Source organism: Scleropages formosus, chromosome 9, assembly GCF_900964775.1.
Source record: "Scleropages formosus chromosome 9, fSclFor1.1, whole genome shotgun sequence".
Lineage (NCBI taxonomy): Eukaryota > Metazoa > Chordata > Actinopteri > Osteoglossiformes > Osteoglossidae > Scleropages > Scleropages formosus.
The window spans coordinates 15441247-15461855 of record NC_041814.1 but is presented as its reverse complement, the minus strand read 5'-3'; the positions used below and the strand labels follow the sequence as shown (position 1 = coordinate 15461855).

General features: G+C 43.7%; 3 protein-coding genes across 24 annotated transcripts in view; 2 read left to right on the top strand and 1 right to left on the bottom strand.

Moving 5' to 3' along the window:
• The window catches only part of dock7 (dedicator of cytokinesis 7), a 49261-nt gene extending 48825 nt beyond the window's left edge, over positions 1-436 (top strand). For all 17 annotated transcript variants that reach the window (XM_018754099.2, XM_018754095.2, XM_018754098.2 and 14 more), the window contains one exon: positions 71-436. In XM_018754099.2, coding sequence (XP_018609615.1) covers positions 71-113 — 43 coding nt within the window. In that variant the 3' untranslated portion in view covers positions 114-436. The remainder of the gene's footprint in view (positions 1-70) is intronic.
• A 45-nt stretch (positions 437-481) lies between these two features.
• On the bottom strand, positions 482-6689 carry usp1 (ubiquitin specific peptidase 1). Of its 6 annotated transcripts, none has more exons than XM_018753892.2 (9): positions 6338-6457; positions 5195-5403; positions 4974-5100; positions 4608-4703; positions 4340-4503; positions 3465-4201; positions 3002-3166; positions 2709-2910; positions 482-2589 (listed from the first exon to the last, which is right to left on the bottom strand). In XM_018753892.2, exons 2-9 carry the CDS (start codon positions 5359-5361, stop codon positions 1881-1883), a joined length of 2367 nt encoding a protein of 788 aa, XP_018609408.1. In that variant the 5' UTR covers positions 5362-5403; positions 6338-6457; the 3' UTR covers positions 482-1880. The 6 variants fall into 6 exon arrangements, with proteins under 6 accessions (XP_018609408.1, XP_029110420.1, XP_018609409.1 ...); XM_018753890.2 differs by lacking the exon at positions 6338-6457 and adding an exon at positions 6614-6689 and having other exon boundaries at positions 1881-2589; positions 4340-4506; XM_018753889.2 differs by having other exon boundaries at positions 1881-2589; positions 4340-4506.
• A 2555-nt stretch (positions 6690-9244) lies between these two features.
• The window catches only part of kank4 (KN motif and ankyrin repeat domains 4), a 35966-nt gene continuing 24601 nt past the window's right edge, over positions 9245-20609 (top strand). The window contains exon 1 of the mRNA XM_029254838.1: positions 9245-9340. The gene's annotated coding sequence lies outside the window, so the exon portion shown is untranslated. The remainder of the gene's footprint in view (positions 9341-20609) is intronic.

The window sequence follows — 20609 nt, the reverse complement described above, 5'->3', positions numbered from 1 at the left end:
TTATTTACAATGATTTATTTGTGCAAGACTTCTTTGCCATAGTGTTTTTTTTTCCGTACCTCTTTTACAGAGATTCCTTCAGTCGAATGAGTCTTCGTAAGCTGGATATCTGAAGATTGAGGAAACGGGATCTAATTTATTCATTTGTAAATTTCAGTAACCAGTGTTCATGTCAGTAAGAAGAAGCTAACGTGATAAAGGTTTGGTACGTCATTCCAGTTTATTAGTTTACAAACCTGTTACACAATCATTTTAAAGTGAGTCTTATTACAAAGTATGTCCAATACGGATTCAATTTTTGCGTGCACTTTTGTTTTTTTCTATGCTGTCCCTATGTATTTTATTAGGCATTGTACAACTTGAACGTTTACTATTTAATCCAAAATGAAAACAAGCAAAAAAGTACCAGTGTTTTATTTAAATTCTTGGTTCATCATTTTTAGTTATTGCATTTAAATTTTAAACATGTCCTCCAAAATAGTTTTATGTAGTTTTTTGTTTAAATATTTTACTAAATAAATATTTTAATGTCGGCATTAGTGATTGTTGGTTTTCAACTAAAACAAAATTCATACACCACCACACTTGGAAACTAAGACTCTGGTATATGCTAACTTTTAATGAGCAGAACAGATTAAATATTAGACAAACAAACTTATTCCCATTAGAGTTGCACAAGTCAGGTTTGCTACGACTCCTGTTTCAGGTTGACTAACTTACTTCTTGAGGTCAGTTTTCATATTTTACAGCATAATATACATTTGGGTCTCCTGGGTTCAGTTCTCTGGAACTGACATAACTGTGGAAAAATACATGTCTACAAAAGGGGAAAGTTATGCTGTGGTCAGACCAAAAATAAAGAGGTATTGTGCAGTTTAAACACTGAAGTGCTCAGACACCGTACACACATCAGTGCTAAATATCTCAGCTTGTATAAATGCAATTGTGCACAAGTAACGATTTAGCTGAGATAATTGGCTACAGAATAGAGAGTAATTTCACCAAAGACAACATGATGTTTGCATAGCACATAATCACTGGTTACAACCACATAGCTTATTTATTGCTTTAGCTTAAAATGACAGCACTGTTATGTATATCTTGTGTGACAAGGCCAAGGTTTCTGTGCTTAGATATACGTTTACATGTGTGCCAGTCACAATTAGAGGAGTGCTAATATAAAGCAATGATAAACATGACAAGCCATAAAAAAAAAAGATTGAGAGTGAAACCAGAAGTGGTATTAAATTGATTTACTCTGATGCAACTGTAAGAGTCCTAGGAAGCCTCACTGGCTGGGAGAAAAGTTGGTCATTATACACTATCTTAAAAAGAAAGGTGCTTTTATTATATTGTCAATTGCCTATTGGGCAACAACTACTTAAAGTGTTGAGAAATCTGTCCAATGCATGACATACCAGCACACTGTACGCAATGGAATAAATTCATATATGTTGTGATTACCAAAAAATATCAAACTTGTGTATGCCAGAACTAAGCACCAATGGTCATCAAGACCTTACACTAAGCATCTAAATTAACAAATGTTACATCTTCACAGCCAGTTTGTTTGCTGTATCCAACACAACACAGAAATGAGTAAACTGTTACTCTTTTACTTTTAACTGGTGAATCTAAATTGGATGCATTTAAGAATATAATTTTTGAATCCGGAGCATTTAAAATGCCATCTTAGAGTAGCCTTTAACTGAAATATAGGAATGAAAGGCACCCTAAGTACCAGAAAAGAACCTAAACACAAAACACTGTGGGAAAGAGCACATCTGTGACACAAAGCTGTGGGCTACAAAAAAAAAAAAAAATATTACACATCTTTGAAACAGAAGTACTTACCATATCACAGGTCATGTATAAACACTTCATTCCAAGACTTTTTTGTAAAACAGAAGGTAAGGGATAGAAGTTGTACAGGTCTCTGGAGAGCAAGCATTCAGAAAGTCCTTCTCCTCAAACAGCCTCACTTCTGAGTCATCAAACAGCATCCACTTCCCCTCATAGTCCAGTAGGTTGCACAGGGCAAGGTCATCGCTGTTCTCCACATAAGTATCATCTTGCTCCTTCCCAGCACTGGCTACTGCAAAGGGCTCCCTTTCACTCTTGTTTTTCACTGCTGTCTGGTGTCCCTGAGAGCTGCTGCACTCCTCCTTGATGCCCTTGTCTGGGTTGGCCTGCTTGCTGCTACCCAGGTCAAAGCCTGACACGCTCCTCTGTCCTCCCAGAAGTCCTATACCTTCAGATGGCTTCTTGGCTCCTGCTTTGCTAGTAGCACTGATGGACACCTCACCGTCATTGTAACCCCGTGCTGGATTGTAGGCCTCAGCTGCTGCCGTGCCAGGAGACTCTGGCTTCAGGCTGTCGTCCACCAGTTCTACCTTGATATCCTTGAGGTTCACCATTTTGACATATGTGGTGTAGTGGCCACTGCTGATGGTAACCCCGCTGTGCATCACGACAGCAAATAGCTCATAGTGCTCCTTGGAAGGCCGAGTACACCACTCCTCAAGGGACAGCTTGAGTGGGGTGTGGAGAGGGGTGCTCACCTTGGAGAGGCCAACATAGGGATCCATCCTAAAAAGAAGAAAAAATGTCCTTAGATGCTCTGAAAATTAACTACTAGACTAGGCCATGCACTACAGCTTTACTTTAATCAGTAAGCTTACAAAATGATACCCCATTCAAAGACTTACCCTGAACCACTTGCTGCAAAACACTTGAGATGAATGGTGACAACCTCAGGAGTTTTGTCAAACAAAAGGCTTCTCTCAGCTTCTGTGTAGTGGTGGCAGGTCTCACAGAAGTACTTGTCCTCTCCCACAATTCTCTCCACTGAAGCAAACTGGGATATGGCCCACTTCAGTGTCTTTGACTCCTGCTTGGGATCTGGAGACACTGAAAACACAAGGCAAAGGGCTTGTTAATGACTGGGGCTTGGTGCGAAAAATGTCCCTTACTCAGGACAGATCAGCCCAATGCTTCTCACCCTCCAAGTCAGGCTCCACCCAGCAAGACTCAATCTCCTGCACAGGGACACTGATGTCCTGGAAGTCCTCCCGCCGCTCCGTATAGCACTCGCACTCCAAGCAGCGTGTACGCAGGACCAACTGACCCTGGAACATCCGCTCCATCAGGTTTAAGCTGCGGTGTTCTGTAAGGGAGAACAGCAGAACACACTGCATGACTCCCCAAACTTAGCTGACCCTACAGAACAGGTGTCCAAAAATTCAGCCTACAGGCTCCAGTAAGTTATTTCACATTTATCAAATGTTAACTTATGTTTAAGTAGTTATACTGGATAGGAGATGACTTCAACTGAGGATTATAAATCCATCTTATAAATGACTATCAACCAACTGCAATTAAAACCCTCAGTAAAAAAACAAGAATTAGGCACTCAAGGTCCAACTGTTTACCCCTGCTGCTGACCAAGTTTGTATTATATTAACCTTCGGTCTGCAATGGACTTTTCTCTTCAGGCTCCAAAGGACACTTGTCTTCACTGTAGATTCCAGCAGCTTCCTCATCCTTCCCAGAGGATAAAGAGTCTCCCTCCTCCAGCTTGGCTTTAGCATCCTTGCCACTGGCATGTGTGCTGATCTTGCCCATGCTGCGAAACTTGGAAAATATGCTTGGCTGCTTTCCTGAGGGCTTCAGCCAGCTCAACTTCGACTGCTTTGGTCTCTTTGCAGGAACTGTGGAGGCACCATCTACTTTCACCTCCACGTGGCTTGCCTGTTCATTCTTATTTTGGTCACTTTCGGCAGTGACCTCACCAGTGGACTTCCTTTTCGAACGGGTGAAATGTCCTGCCTCTTCTGATGCTGTGGATGTTCTTTTGCTTTGGGTCTTGAGACATTTTGACCTCTTTTTGGCATTACCAGCTTCTGTGTCACTCTTCCTCTTGCAGGTGCTCTGGTCCTTTGAGCTTTCCTCCTTCTGTGGCTCTTTTGCTATTCGTTCTTTAGCTGATGACTCTTCTGCACTCTCATTCAGCGAGGAGTTCTGCTCCCTCTCGTCCTTTCTTTCACCAGAGTCTACATCTTGGGCCTGGTTTTCAGGCTGTTCTTCAATTTTTTGCTCGTTCTGGATAGACTCACAGGCCTCCTGGATATATCCCAGAATGCAGCGGAGCACCTCCTGGGCATCGTGTTGTAAATATCCCTCATACATAGGGTTTAGCAGCCTGTGTATGAGAAATATCAAAATTGTACAGATTGTTTTAGAATTTGTTTCCCAGCCCCTTTCCAATTAATTGAAAAAGTAGTTGCACCCTTTCCCCCAGACTACAGAAGGAAATTACTCCAGTATAAAAAGTACATACCTGAGTGTGTTAAGCAGTCTGCGTGGTGAGGTGGCCAGTTCACTGTCAATATACTTCTTACGGTTGAAGAGAAAGCTGGACTGAAGTTGCTCCATTGAGGTTATTAGGTGGTGCAAACTCCACAGCAGTTCAATATTCATCGGCAACACCTCCTCGTCAACTTCCTGCTTTAGAAGAGACAGGTGTCTTTCATCATATCAAAATTTCCTGTTGAAAAAGATTAGAAATGTACATACATACAAACAAGAAATTATTTTAAATAAAAAACCTCATTTTCAATGTCTTTTTTCTGCTTCTCTGTCTTCTTGGATAAGTTGCGTAACTTTTTGATAGCACCTTTAAACCCTGGACAGTAGTACAGCACCTGATGACACAAAAGAAAAAGTTTAGCACAACACAGCAACATTCACAGAGACCAAAACTTTTTAATCCATCCATCCCTTGTTAATAACTACTTGTCTAGTCTAGTTTTATGATGGTAAAGCTCCTGTTGCAGAAACATATGTCCTGAGACAGGGCATACACTGGACAAGACACTAGTTCATCACAGGGCAATCACAAACTTTCTTTCACTCAAACATACCTGCACATAAATTCAGTTTCGGTTCTAATGTAAAAATAGAGCAGACTTTACCTGGAGGATGCTGTTCAGGTAGCAGGTGTTCCCAAGATTATTCAACCCAACGAAAGGCACAGGGCTGTCTCTCTTGTCACACACAAGAGGGACACATGAGTCTGGGGTAGGTACCACCTGGTCACAACTTTTTAAAAAAAAAAAAAAAAATCAATTACATGTAGACTGTTGCTTGAAGCTTCAATTTATAAAATTGTAACAGTGTAAGACAACAATCTAACCTTTCTGGTTCTTCTTGTTCTGAAGGTTTCTGTTCTTCCGCCTGGGACTCGGAGAACTCCAGAGTGCGCTTGGTGTCCTTCTTCTGGAAGAACTTAAGAGAAAGCCTGTTCTTCTTCACCGGCGTGTGGATGGCTGCGGACATGTCGTCTGTTTGCAGGCCAGGCATTGTCAGCGGCCTTTCGGTGTGCTTCAGCTACCACAGGTGGACCTGCGAGACCAGGAAAAAACACCGGCGCATGTCCAAAAATACATATGAACTGAATCTTTTCATTTATATCAGAGATTTCCCCCCCCCGGTGAATAAAGTTCTATAAACATTTACACAAATAACTCACAAGAACCAAGTAAGCCAGAACAAATAGGACTGTAATATACAAGAATTTTACTCACTACTGCCCTAACTAGCATAGCAAGTATTAAACTGAAATAATGGTAGGTAGAATTCGAAATTAGTCAGAACAGGATCTGCGCTTGATATCTAAACGCGCCCCTGAAATTAAACTATTACCGTTATACTATATAGTATTTTTGAGAACCTGCGTTTTCGTTTATAAAAATGTATTTAAATTTGGAACCAAGAAGAGTGAAGAGAGCGAGCGGCGCTCACCTCTGCTGAGAAACACCTCAAAAAGTAAAGAAACAACTTGTTCGTATGGAGTAGAAGCGGTTCAACCGCGTAGGAAAGGGCTGCATAGTACCTAACGAAGATTAAACTATCTTGTTTTTATGGACACGAAAATTTTTTTACTGTGAAATTACCCTCGGCTCGTTGGGATCGAAGCGCTCAGCGCGAGCGCGAGCGCGAGCCGGACTGTCCTCGACGCGCGCAGGCCTCTGTAACCCCGCCTACTTAAGTTTCACGCAGATCTCCTGCACGCGCACTTATAAATTCTTTCCACTTACTCCTCACCAGCTCGTTACAATAACAACACCGAAGAAACCCTGCAGTTCAATTATCGCATTTCAACATTCCTCGTCCCATATGTTTCTCAGTAAACGATCGATCTTCGACAGAACTAAATCATAAATGAAACTAGTCTACCTCCTCGCCACAACTGAAAGTAGTAACGCGCTACGTTTCTTTGTAGTTTACACGGTAATAAGCCAAAAAAAATAAAAATCACACGTGCAGCTTTACTCACCACTAGGGATTATTACATACTGATGAATTTAGTTTTATTCCGAAGTTACCCCGTACTTTTACCAAATACTGAGACAAGTTTATGAATCCAACTACATAGAAGTTGGCGCGTTTTCCGACGCAGGACCCCACGGTCTCCGGGCTGCTATCTAAGAACACACTTGCCTGCAATATGAAAATTCATTAAATTATATTTTACTACGCATAAAAGCCCATACATAAAATATTGAAAGTTTTTTTATGAATAAAGTCATACGCCTTATTTCAGTAAAATCACCTTTTAAATCAGGCGAATAATGGAAGACTGGAGCGAAACACTCCGTGGCGAAATGCACGGCAGGAAAGTACGGAACGTAGCCATAGGAACACCAATCAAATACGGAACGTAGCGGCGTATGGCGCGACGTATTGTACGTTTAAGAAAGAACAGGAAGTAACCACAATCCAACGTGGATACGTAACGAGTACCACGTGATACATTGTACGGCAGAGAAAGTATAGGAGGAAGCCATAGGAGAAAGCGCGTGCTGATGCCTCAGGAGTCAAGTTCGTTGTTCTCCATAGTAGATTTCAGGGTTATTTTTCGTAGCGCAAATTATCCGGCCAGTGATGAAATTTGACAGATTACTGACTGGATTTCTGAGTGTTTGAACAAGTTATAAATATGACATTAAAGATTCTGCCGCAATTCTAAATAAATATTCCAAAAGCAAATCTGTGTGGCGAATTTCGTTCATCCGTTGCATGATGAAACTAAGTGTTGAAGTGACTTGGGGGAAGAATGGTATTGATACTACTGATAATATAATATAATATAAAATAATATAATATAATATAATTGATAAAGGCCGAAAACAGTGGTAGTAGTACAAATGCAATTAAAATGGAGCAAATTACAATAATACGTCAGTAATACATCTGTCAAATGAATAAAAGTAGATCAACATGTTTACTACATGAACAATAAATTAAATTGAATTGAATGATGGATGGATGGATGGATAAATTGCAGCAGTGATAAAGAATTACCAGCAGATGGCAGTACTGTTAAGGCATTTCCTTGGGTTCTTGCCCATTCACTTCAGAGAAGCAAAAATCTCGGGTCTATTAGCGAAACTAGAGATGGGGTTCGTCGGAACATGGAAGCGATCTTAAGTTACGCATCTTTTATTTCTTAATAGCCGATGTACAACACTTTATAGTGAAATTAACTCGTTCCTTCCTTCTTCTGGAGCATGCAATCAAAGTGGAAGCAGCAGTCCCACTGCTGTGTCCTCCTGCTCATTTTCCCTGAACTGATTCCCCTGTGGGGGAGGCACAGGGGTTCGAATCCTGCTTTGGGTGCCTTGCGGCAGACTGGTGTCCTGTCCAAGGTGTGTTCCCTCCCCCTCCAGCCCTACGCCCTGTGTTGCCGGGTTAGGCTCTGGTCCGCCACGACCCCGCTCGGGGCAAGCGGTTGCAGACCGCGTGTGTGCGATTACCCTGGATGGACTCATTTTCTTCTGTATCTTCAAAATCTGGTCTCTTGAGCACCAAAGATGTAGCTGGCAGTACTCTTGTCCCTTTTCATTAAATGAACCACTTTTTTGGCACCTGCATTCGTGCGGCCGCCTCTGACACAACCAGCGTCTGTCTTGAAGCGCACAGTGCGTTCATCATAGTCTTAGTGTCTTGAGAGTGTTTCGCAGTTGCCAACCAGAGTATCCTGGCAATATTTATGTGAAATGGGAGTAGTCCAGGCTTGCTACATATCTGATGCAACATTTTGGACCTGCTAGCTCAGTGCTGAGCGCTGCCGAGAGCTGGGGAGAAAGTGGCACCAGCGAACATTTTCCAGCCCAGGGTGAGAGGTGCGTACCAGGGTGCTGAGCTAGCTGTGGTTAGGGCTCAAGCTTTTCCACGTCAGAGCAGAAAATAATGCCACTCAGGGCAAATGTATTCCAGGAGTCTCTCTTTGCAGGATCCAGTCGGTTCGCTATGGTAATCAGTGGCTTTTCTCTCTTGATTGCAGTAGAAATGAAGTATTGCATTGCATTCAGGAATATTTATTTCCTTCTCACTGCAGGCGGTTTCGCTTCCGTGATTTCGATATAAAAATTATTTTAATTTAAAAATATTACGTGCAGTCATTTACGGTTTTTCATTAAACAACTGTTATGTACAAAGGAAGCAGTAGACACATGTGACAGGTACATGTGAATTGTCAAAGCAGTCGTTTTCTAGGTAAACTATATACAATGTAGTTTTCTTAGGCAAACGCGCATGTTGGTATATTGCCATCTTCTGCTGAATTCATGAAAAGAATGCATATGTGGCCCCAGGCAGCAGTACGGTGCATCTGTCCTTGCAGATAATTAGAGGAGAAGAAACACTTCCACAAACACTCCACAGTTTAAAGCTCTGGAACAGAGAAGACAGAGCCAGAAGCCTATATACAGCTTGAGAAAGCATTTGCGGAGGATATGCAGAGGATGATTTGTAGAACAGGAATGTGAAGAGCGGTAAAGTGACTGCAAGGGACTTCAGACTTTGAAACGTAAGTCGGCTGAATGCGATGTATTGATGCTTCGCCGATGACAGTACGTATTGCATTTTAGCAACCCAGATGCAGTCTGTTTTCAGAAAACCTCTTTTAGAGGGGCAGGGCTGCTGCTGCGCTGCAGGAGTGTTTCTCGTCGATATCCTCCCTTTGGTCTTCCCCCTCGTCGATGGATTCATTTTGAGCAACGGTCCCGTATCCGCTCACCGCGGCTGCTGTGCCGAGGCTGCTCCTCTGTGCAATGTGACCTCCGGGTTTTCATTGGACGGGTGCGGAGGAAGGGGGCGTGTCCACTCTGCCTGCCACACAGCCCCGCTCATGGCTTAAAGTGTTCTCGGTAACAGCCGTATCCCACATCCAGATGCTGTCTCCAAGCGAGAGCGGGAGAGGCGGTGCATGAGAAGAGCAGGCTGGATTTTCTTGAGGGACAGGAAAAAGCATCAGACCTGCAGCATAAACAGACAGGTATGGAGATGTGGGATGGGGGTCCACTCCTCTCCTTAGCAGTGTGCAGGACTTCTTGCATTAGTGGTGTTCTCCTGGGATGCGCTGGTCCACTCTCTCACTGCTCGGACGGAGCGCGTTCATTACAGCCGCTACCCAGACCTCTACTGGAGGACGCAGTCTTCTGCTGTGCTTCAAACTTCCAGCGAAAAGGCCTAGAATATTCATTCTTTGATCCTGTCCATGTTTTTTGCTCCACTATCCAGCTGGAGGCAGTTAAGGAGGATTCTTCTGAAAATTATGCTGTGAATGAAATGTTTCTAACGAAGGGGATGTTAGTTAATTAAAATAGTTCGGGTCGAAGAAGACGTACTTTTGCGCTATTCGTATTGTAGTTGAGTATTGTTGCAGAATTCATTCAGACTGTTATGCGCTCCATCAGAGCCAAGTGTTGCTGGGGATGACAGGCTGGCTTATTGATTGGTCCCCTGGGTGCGTGCTGGGGGATGGTCGTGCTGGTCGTACGCGACCCGTGCTGCGTTGGGCGAGTGAGGATCACTCACAGGTACCCATGTAGCTCCTATAGGAGTGGTCTGAAAGGCACGTGACTGAATACGCTTTATACCGTGTATCAATGGAGTACATCACCCAAGAGGGAACAGGCACAGCTGCGTAAATCAATTAGGGCCAAATTCAGATGGGCATGCTGCTTCTGTTCGTGTGCCTTGGATGCCAAATTTCAGAGTTTTATTATTATAATGAGATCAGAGTGAGGATTTGCTTTGACTGCTGGACTGGGAGCATGATACCACCCAGTGGAGTTCGAGAAGTTGCTCTTCGTCCCCTCTTAGCCCCCTCTAATGTAGCACCGTTTTCATTCTGACCACCAAGCTTGTGGAAGAATTCTGTAAATGTACATGCAAGGGGGCATAGACAATATGTTTCCTGATGTGTATTGAGCCCTGGATGCCTTACAAAGTGATCAAGAGCTCATTGATTGCCAGCTATGATGCAGGCCCATGAGATCATCCCACCTGCAGCTCATTGTGGGTTTTTCAGGGCAACGATCTTTGAACCTTTGGGTTGATTTAGACTATCATGCATAGGCAGGACCTCAAAACTATCTGGGAACATGGAACACTCATTTGATTTCATGTGGGATCCTGACACAAAAGCATACCAGACATATGTGAAACAATCTGACATTCTGCACCAGTGCACTTGGGAGGGTTTAATACTAAGTAACATCTCAGAAAAATGATGAATTGAGATATAACGCAGCACTCGGTGCCCTATCGCAACTGGCAACGAGCCAAAAATGGTCCAGATGGTTTGCATTCTCCAGATCTGGACTGAGCTACACACACAACTGGCACACAAAGCTAACGCCGAGAGCCAGCAGCTCCTACACTGCTGCACTGTGTCTGGATTTCAGGTTGTTTCATCTCCAGAGGGCTATAAGAGCTGATCTCCTTCCACTTCACGTTCTGGTTACAGCAAAGATTTGTGGACTTACTGGTGATTATGAAGATCACACCATGCTATGTTCCTCTGGGATACCAGGCTCTTGACTTCATAAGAAGCGGTAGTGAAGATGGTATCCATTACAGGGTATCCCTTGAGACTGATCAAACGCTGTAAAAAGCTCATTCACATTCAATCTGGTCATCATTCTAGTCTCTCACTGCAGCTTTCCTTGCTGTCTTTGGGGGTAACACATTCCACATGTGTTCGGCGGAATATTTTTGGAGGGCGCTGGGTCATCTTTTGCCACCACTCTAATTTCGGGGCCGCTTATTGTTTTCAGCCGTGGTTTGAGTGTCATACTTTCCCACTCCGAGACTGCGACGCGCAGCACATCTGCTAAAGGCATAAAGCGCTGCGTCTGCTGCTCTGCGGAAGACTGCCGCGTTGCGCCGGAGCCTTTTGGCCCCAAACATGCAGGCTTTTTCAAAAAGCTCCACCGAGCAGAGCACAACAGCAACAGCAATATCCACATCGTCTGTAATCTGCGCGGATCGTCGGTCGGCCCAGCGTCTAGCGAGGGAGAGGGAGGATTACGTTAGGAAGAGGGGTGGGGGTGCTGCTCTTTTTTTTTTTCCAGCCTACAGAGCTGCCAGATCTTGGGGTGGGGGGCACATGAAGTACTCTGGTGCTTTCCTGCATGAGGATGTTTTGCAGGGGACTGGGAAGAAAAACAATAGATGAGATCATCCTTGTGTTTCACTCAACTCAATACTGCCCTTTTAATTTCTTGTCCGTATTAGCATGCCGAAGAAACAACAAGTTGTCACACGAGGTGAGGGAGCCTAAAGGAAAGAAGAATTTTAGTTAATTACTGGAGAAAAGCTTCTTGGCTAAACGTCGGATTGGATTTCGATACGCTTCCTCCTCAGGATGCGAACCGATGGGAGGGCAGTAAAAAGTTATAATTTATTAATGATCCTTGGAGCGCTGCTGTGCGCTCGTGAAGAACCGCTTTCAGGGGCCCTTTGGTGCCGTCTTTCCTTCGGCTAGACCGTCCGAAGCGCCGTTTACGTGCACGCGTGCCGTTTTCTTGCAGGAAGGAACCCCTTTTTACACATTTGGGAAGGGGGCTGTTCAAGCATCGTTCGAGATGATGACAATGACAGAGCGTCTCTGAGGAGCTGCGTGGAAGGTTGCGTCCTGGGTGGGGCCCGGAGCGGATGGAAACGCTTCGGGGGTCACTTCGGCCGGCTCCTGTCCCAGTACCCAGGCATGGGTTTGCAGCGTTTGTAACTGGAATCAGTTTGGGAAATGCTGCAAATATTCTCGCTGAGAAACCTTGCAGTAGGTACGCGGCTGAGAAGAAAACAAGAAATATCCTGATATTAAGCATCTGTCGCGAACACTTTGGTCTGGAGACACGTGCTCTTATTATCAAGCAGATTTTTTTTTTTTCTCCTGCCTTCAGCTGCACGGAAATTAATTTCGCTGATATTTCGGTTCGGTTATTTTAAGGGCGAGAAATTGTGGCTTTGTGCTCAGCCCAAGAGCATGTTGAATCAAACTGCGGTGTGGCGGTGAGAAGAACAGGAGGAACAGGACTAATAATTTCATCAGGCTCTTGTTCTCGTTCGCTTCCGCAAAAGATGTCAGTTGTTCACGTCTTGGGCAAAAGCAAAGATAAACTTTCTCAGCTCCGGCCCGTATCAGCATTCCGGGCTCTCTCCGTCTGAGCGCAGGCCGAGCGTCTGGGGGCTACCACGCACGGCCACAAATCCATCACCGTGCACCGTCAAAGGCGGAAAGCGCTGGCTCCGTCCAAATTACGCCGCGTTCTAGTGGCGAGAAGGGCCAGTAGAGGGGTGCGTGTGCTTTACTGCTCACGCGTTGCTTTCCCTCTCAGACTTCATTTCCCTCAGGAAGAATTCGTCGCGTCTCTAGGCCGGTCCATACTCACATCGGAGAAGCAATGGGCGTGTACCACGTATGTGTCAGTGTGTGGGTGTGGGTATCTTTTTCTGTGCGTTTCTGCATCTGTGTGGGTGCGGAGTTGAACCTCATACCGTCAGGGTTTTGAACGATCACCAAAGTCTGACTGTACCGTACAGCTTTTGCATTGGGGAGCTATTAAAAACGTTCATTAAAAGTCAGCGAACGATTTGCCTCTCTCCGTCTCTCTCGATCTTGTTCCCGTGCTGGGTTACATTTATTTTCGCTCAACCCTTGAAGTGTGGGACTTTCTTGTTTGGTTTTACAAATTCCATTTTTTTTTAACTAAAAACAAACCCCAGAAATGATATTTTATACTGTTTGTACAACAAAGCACGTTAAGCGGCTATATGGAAAAAAAGCAGTGCCACTTCCGCATGCTCTTAATAACATCACATTTAATTACTTTGTACAGTAGTCTCTGTCATGTCCTGCTTTTGCTGTCCTCATTGAAAGATGACTTGCTTCTCTTCCAAATCGCACGTGTTCAATACGATTTCTGCTTTCATTCGGAGGATAAACTCGGCAGCAGCACTCTACGACAGGCAGTTAGAGAAGAGGACTTCTCTTGAAATATTTTTCATAGCTGCGTGGAGAGAAAAGAGCATTCCCACTCCGGCTACATGAGAAGGGGGGTGTTTTAGAAGGCAGAAGCCTTCTGATGGAAAGTTCAGCTTTTCAGCTTGGCCAGGAATCGTTCCAGATTCTCTTTGCGATCCAGTGCTGACACTGTCCTTCACCTCAGCGAAAGGACCACAATTTTCAGATTGTCATTATTCAGTGCAATGCTCCATTTCCACATATTCATTTAGCAGACACTTTTCTCCAAAGCAACTTCCAGTCAACTCTTTAGTGTTACCAGCCCACATACCTTATTCAGCAAGGTGACTTACACTGCTAGATACACTACTGTCAATGGGTCACTCATCGATACATCAGTCGAACACACTCTCTGTGTCACTCACACACTATGGGGGAACACGAACAGCATGTCTTTGGACTGTGGGAGGAAACCAGAGCACCTGGAGGAAATCCACACAGACACAGGGAGAACGTAAACTCCACGCAGACTGAGCAGGGATCAAACCTACATCCTCTCGCACCACCCAGGCGCTGTGAGACAGCAGCGCTACTCGCTGTGCCACCCATTTACTTAGTTATTGTATTTGCCATAGATGGTTAGTTTAATTTAAACTAGAAATGCTTATTATTGGTCAAAAGTTTGAAGGATTCTTTAACTGACATTCATAGCATGGACTGGGGTTGCTGGATGGAACAAACATTTTGATTCTCCGTCTATTGTGAGGTTTGGTGTGGGAAGAAAACTAAAAGGGAATGGGAGCACACACACAAACACACACATACAAGCTTTCTGTGATATTACATTTGAGATTTTAGGACCCAACTTTGTCATTTATTGCAGACTTCAAGTTGAGCACACCCACTGATATTCCTTTCTGGGTGTAGGAAGAACAATGTGCAGTTGGGCGGTGCAGGTGCATGTGTGTGTGTGTTTAGACACTCTTTGTCTCTTTGACATGTGGATCGAACACCTTTACCCTGTGGTGTAAGTGCATCACCTGGATTGCCTCGAATATTAAAAAGGGGAGGGAATGTTAAAGTTTGACCGGGTCCTGCTCTTTGGCAGGTCTGGGGTTCAAGTCCCACTTGGGGTGCCTTGTGTCGGACTGGTGTCCTGCCCTGGGTGTGTCCCTTCCCTCTGGCCTTATGCCCTGTGTTGCCGGGTTAGGCTCCGGTTTGCCGCAACCCCACTTGGGACAAGCAGCTTCAGATAGTGAGTGTGTGTGTGTGTGTGTGTGTGAAAGTTAAGTTCACAATCTGTTTCTTATTAATACGTTTCATATTGTTTCTTCAGCTGAGTTTGTAAGCTTTGAAATGTCTTCCTGTTTGAATGTAGTTCATGCCTTGGTCCAAGCAGTTTTTACAATAATCTAGAACAAAGCTAACTTCCAAAATTTCAGGCAACATAACTCTGATTGATTGCAGAGTTGGTTTGTATCAGCTGAAATATTGCTTAAAAAATAATTTCTGAGTTTCATATGAGAAGCCATGTGTGTAAGTTAAATTGTGTTTTGGTGCAATTCCACCATCGCTTGGATTATCTGTAATAGCGCACTGATTTTCTGAAACTGATTGGATGTTAATCCTGCAGGATTAGACCTAAATGTTTAAACAAGTGCCATTCAAACCTTGGCTTTGATTCTCTCTGAGACAGATAATAAAAGCTGAGCTGTCTGCTCAGAAGGTGGAAGGAACTGTAAGTCTTGAAGATTGTCTCAGAGGAACATGGTTGTGGCATGTTTTTGTCAAAATATCAGCAGCTGGAAGACATGAGCAGGATTGTTGCCTTTTCGCCTGGAGTGCATTTAACACCGTGAGCGCACACTTACCATAATTTCCTTGCTGTCGGCAAGAAAGCAGCACTTTTTGTGGTCCCTGTGTCTTTGGCCTGATGTCAGGGAATGCTTGAGATAACACCGTGGTTCCAGCAGTTCTCATACCAGCAGACCACAGTGTTGGAGGGAGGCAGTGCTGGACCCTGCCCTTCGTACTCTCCTGGTGTGCTCTGGAAGATTTTGAGAATCACGCCGATTCTGCTGGAGACGTCACCCAATGAGCTGATCCTTCAGCATCAGTCTCTCCGTCTCTTCATCATCCAACAATTCACATGTTTATGCTTTTACACAAATTTGACTGTGGGAAGAGAAATCCAAAGGGTTCTGGAGGCAGTCATGCTTTGGTTTTGTTTTGCGTCTGAGAGATTAAGGCTTCTCCCAAGTTGAAAACCCTACAAGACATACTTTTCCTCTTTCCAAAGTCACACACACTACTTCCAGTTCTTTCAATGACGTGATATAACCACCATGCTTCTATGCCTATTCATCCATCCAGTTTCAATAACCGCTTAACCTGAGCCGGATCGCGATGCAAGGCCGAGGGGGGTACACCCTGGACGGGACAGCAGTCTACGCCTAATTAAGTATAAACATAAATCATTCTGTTTGACGTCACCGTGCTTGATGGTGATATTTTGAATGAGCTTTGATAAATTCCTTTTTGACCAGCCATAATACCAGATGTCTCTGCGAGCTTTGAAAGTCCAACGCGAAATGTGATATTCTTTATCGTAGAATACTCTGTTTCAGCACGCCAGCTGTTTTGAGAAAGTCACCAACAGCATGGTTTCCAACCTAGTTTGTGGTTTCCAGAAAGAATGCAGGGGGAGTGTGTTTTTAGTAACACAACAGATATACTTATGTTAATAGAGCCAAGTTTTTGCTTCTGATAAGAATGGCTGAGGAAGCAGTTCTGCAATTCTTTCACAGAGGGAAAGTTCTATATATTTTTTTTTTTTTTTAAAAAAAAAAAAAAAAAAGGAAACATCAGAAGAGCTATCTCTGTTGTTCTTTTTAGGGGTAGAGAACCCAGAGTGGGATAAAAAAACGTCATTACTCATTTACTTCCTGCGGCTGAACTCTGACTGAACCACTGACCACCGAAACACAGAGGCCTACTTCAGGCTGAGACACTGGAGCAACATTGAAGAAACTGTTTTTTGACTCTCAGACCTGCCGCCTGAATTCTTCAAAGGACTTCTGGAGGGAAGAAGCAGTGCAAGTTGTTAGAAGTCTCCAAAATCTGTGAGCTGAGCAAAGGTCTTGGTGGAGAAAGTGGCCCAGCGGTTCGGTCTTAACTGCTCTAATATGCCAGTTCGTCTTTTGTCTCTTGCTTTCATTAGTCTCACTTCTCAGCCCTGCTCACTAGATAAATTGTCATAACACCAAAACATGTTTAGGATGTTTATCTTTAACTGCCAGGAATGCACTGGTCATTTGACTTTGTGAACCACACTTGGGAAGACGCTCTCTGGTACCCGCTCTGCTCGGCATTATGCCTTCAGTGTGACTCTGCCAAATTTTCACACCATGGCAATACCGTTTGCTTCCTCAACGCCTGCTAAATAATTGATCTCAGTGGCATCATTTGGGGGAGCAGATGAAAGTCCCTATTTAAAGTAGTTTGCAATTAGAGATGTTTGCAAACAAACATTTCTTTCAGTTTATTTCTCAGGGGCCGAACCAACCAGTTTAGCAGCGTCAATTAGGATCCCCGCTGTGGTGCCCGGACAAGGGGAGGTTTTGGAATAACTGGTAGGAACAGTAGAATTTTCCTCTGTGGTAGGAGCAAAATAACTAAATTGAGCTTAAACAAAAAGGCTTTTTTGGAGTATAATTGCCACCTCATAAAAGCCACAGTCCGCTGCAGGGGAAAAAAGCATTCCAAAAACCTTCAAGGGCAACACAACGGTCCACTTTCATGGTTTCAAGCCATTGTTTGAATGCGACAGAAGAGGCTAGCTGTCATAATGATACACACTCTATGCATACCATGGTGAATTTGTTGTACGATGAGGTATTAAAAGTATGAAAGCTGGGTAACTGCACAGATAAATGTACCTTAGCAGGTAAGGAAGAAAAAACCCTTTCTCAGCGAGACCTTCGGAAACCTTCGGTACCGTTTTATTGAATTTCATAAGGAGCTAGAAAGGGTATTTTACTTCCTCTTTTTTCCATTTATTACCACGGTGAAAGCATAGTTCAGTTTTTTCCTTCAGGAGACAGAGCTGAATAAGTAAGCTCTTCAGTCCATCCTTTATTCCTATGTCATGCTTTCTGCTGAATATACAATATACATACTAGAACTCCAAATTAAAGCCATGGGTCAGGGAGTGAATGCCACCTCCCTTTTAGAGCGAACAAGTATCTCATGTACATTTGAGTACAAAGATTTCTTTCTTTGAGCAGAAATGGCTTTTTGGTAGAACCTACCAAAGAAGCTACCGGGCAGCAAAAATATGGACGATGTGTTCATGGTATTGAATCTGTGTGTGTGTGTGTGTTGCAGAATGCAAATATGTATCTTCAGAGAGATGTTCATTGTGTTTGCGTGTTTGCTGCATAGCTGACATTGTTCGGGTCTACACCTCCATCTGGTGAGGCCTCGGTGCTATTCCTCGTGGTGCGGATGCCATACATGTGAGCTCCAGTTTGCGGACCTGCTAACCCATCTCAGCCAGGATGAGGTGGAACATGGTAATTACCATACTAATAACAATAAATACTTTTGATTAAGAAGCTGAAAGGATCTAGGTCAGTTTAACCAACAAATTAATATTGTAATCTGGCACACTGCAGTTGTATAAGTAAATGCTATTTAATTTTTATCTGTCTTAGAAGGAAAATATAAAATTAAATTATTTATTTTAGTGATCTGCAAAAATTGAGAACCAATGCCTTTGGAATCAATACTTACAATTTATTACAACATCTACTCCAATGACATTGCGACTTTTGTATTGTACGATGATTTGCATAAAACCAATTAGGAAAAGGATTATATAAGGGAAAAAATTCATTTGTCCATCCAATTTCACTAACCCTTTATCCTGAAAAGGATCGTGGTGAACCGGAGCCTATCCTTGAAGCACTGGGGGAAAAGCGGGGGTACAACTTAGACAGGACACCAGTTAACAGTGGCATCACTAGGGTTGGTGTCACCCAGTGCGGTAATTCATGGTGTCACCCCCCACCTCATGGACCTCCTCCCGTACCAAACCATACGGAATCCTTAGTAATGTTTTTTTGTACTAACCGTAATTCCCGTATATCACTGAATTTAATGGCAACAGTAATGACATAAACAAATTACATATATACATACATACATACATACTGTAACGACCCGTGTTACTGTGTTTGGGCGGGAAGATGTGTTTGGTGTAAATAGTTGCATTATGGGAAAAATGTGGAATGTAAGTGTGCAACCACTGGGGGGAAATTATGGGGTGATCGTGTTGGCCAGTTTTTGGGGGAGAGAGCCTGGGGATGCTAGGCTAGGCAGGCTAGGGAAGACTGGCTAAAGACATAGGTCCTGGAAGAGACAGGGTCCTTGGACCAAGAACATTACCTTCCTGTGTGCTGGGGTTCAAATAAACTGTTTGAGATGAATACTGCCTCTGCACCCTTGTTCCCCCCATGCAAACCCACAGTGCTGTGTGTCATAATACATACATATATAAATTGCTTGTTCCAAGTGGAGTTGCAGTGACCCGGGGCCTACCCTCGCGGTGAGTGGGAGGGAACACACCCAGGATGGGATGCTAGTCCATCGCAGGGTGCCCCAAGCAACACTCGAGCCCCAGACCCACTGCACCACTGTGCCCCCCCCTTAAACAAATAGCAAAAGTAAAATTACACCTTCAAATTACAATATCATACGCACAGCCTAAATCATATATTTTTTGCATATACATGCTTTCATGTAGTTAAAGTGAAAATTCAGTAAGAAAACAAAAGAATTCCAAGGAAAAACATTTAAAATCGACATCAAAATTATGTTTATTTTAACGTTATTGATATAGGTTCACAAATACTAGTTCCCACAATATTGGTGCTGAAACACTAAAAAATTTGCCAAAAAAATCAGCAACTATAAAAACGCAGCAACAAAAACAACAGCGCATGCTTGTAGCGCGTCCAGACGAAACCACGTGATTGGAAGCGTCACTGTAATTGGGTAATAACGAGAACTCTGAGCGGCGCGCGTTAGAAGATTCACAAAGTAAATGAGCGTTGTAGCTATATTGATACATGTAAACTGAGCTTATGAAAAATGTTTTTGTTGTTAGAATGAACTACAGGGATATTTTTATTAAAAAATAATACATTTCTGCTGAAACACTGCACACAAATTTTATAGGCAGTCATTTTGGTGTCACCCCCTCTGGTGTCACCCGGTGCGTCCGCACCCCCCTAGTGACGCCACTGCCAGTAAAGGGAAAAAATATAAAGAATAAATACGCTTGCAGCTGAATGTTATGTGCATGTTACAGTGAAAGCAATAATTGTAATGTGAATGTTGAAATAGTGCAGATGACAAAAACGTGACGCAAACCTTGTTTATTACCTGTTCCATAATAGCCGTTGATCACTGATCACAGTGTCACTGAACACCTTCTTTTAGATTTGCTGTGTAAATTAATTTTGTGTGGTGAACCAAGGCACCAGGGAAGTGGAGGTCTGTAACAACTGAGTTTGGATTTACTCCCCCAGGAAAGTGCTGACAGACTCATGTACATTTGGCATCTCATTTTATCCTGTACTGTCAAGTTCTGCTGGTTATGCTAGCATCCTCAGACTCGTGGCATGCAGGGAATTAGATTTCTGTAAGAGTTTTCTTCATACTTCATGGATCTTAATGTTATATGGGGTAAATTATGCTTGAGGCAATGAAGCGGCTCTTGTACTTAGCGCCGACAAAAACATCAAAGACCGTGGTAATCACTACTGTATAGTGGGGGACACTTGCTACACATTTACTCACTTAGCAGACACTTTCCTCCAAAGCAACTTACAAGGAACACTATGTAGTGTTACTAGCCCACAGACCTTACACTGCTAGATACACTACTTACAATGGGTCACTCATCCATGCATCAGTGGAACACACTCTCTCTGTCACTCACACTATGGGGGAACCTGAACAGCATGTCTTTGGCCTGTGGGAGGAAACCAGAGCACCCGGAAGAAACCCGCACAGACACAGGAAGAACATGCGAACTCCACACAGACTGAGCAGGGATCGAAGCCACATTCCCTCAAACCACCCAGGCGCTGCGAGGCAGCAGCGCTACTCGCTGTGCCACCGTGCCGCCACACACTATTGGGTACAAGGAAATGTAGGTATAAGTCTTTCACTGCTTCTCCGTCTCCATCCTATTTTTTCTCACTGTATAAGCAGGGTATATTTTTTC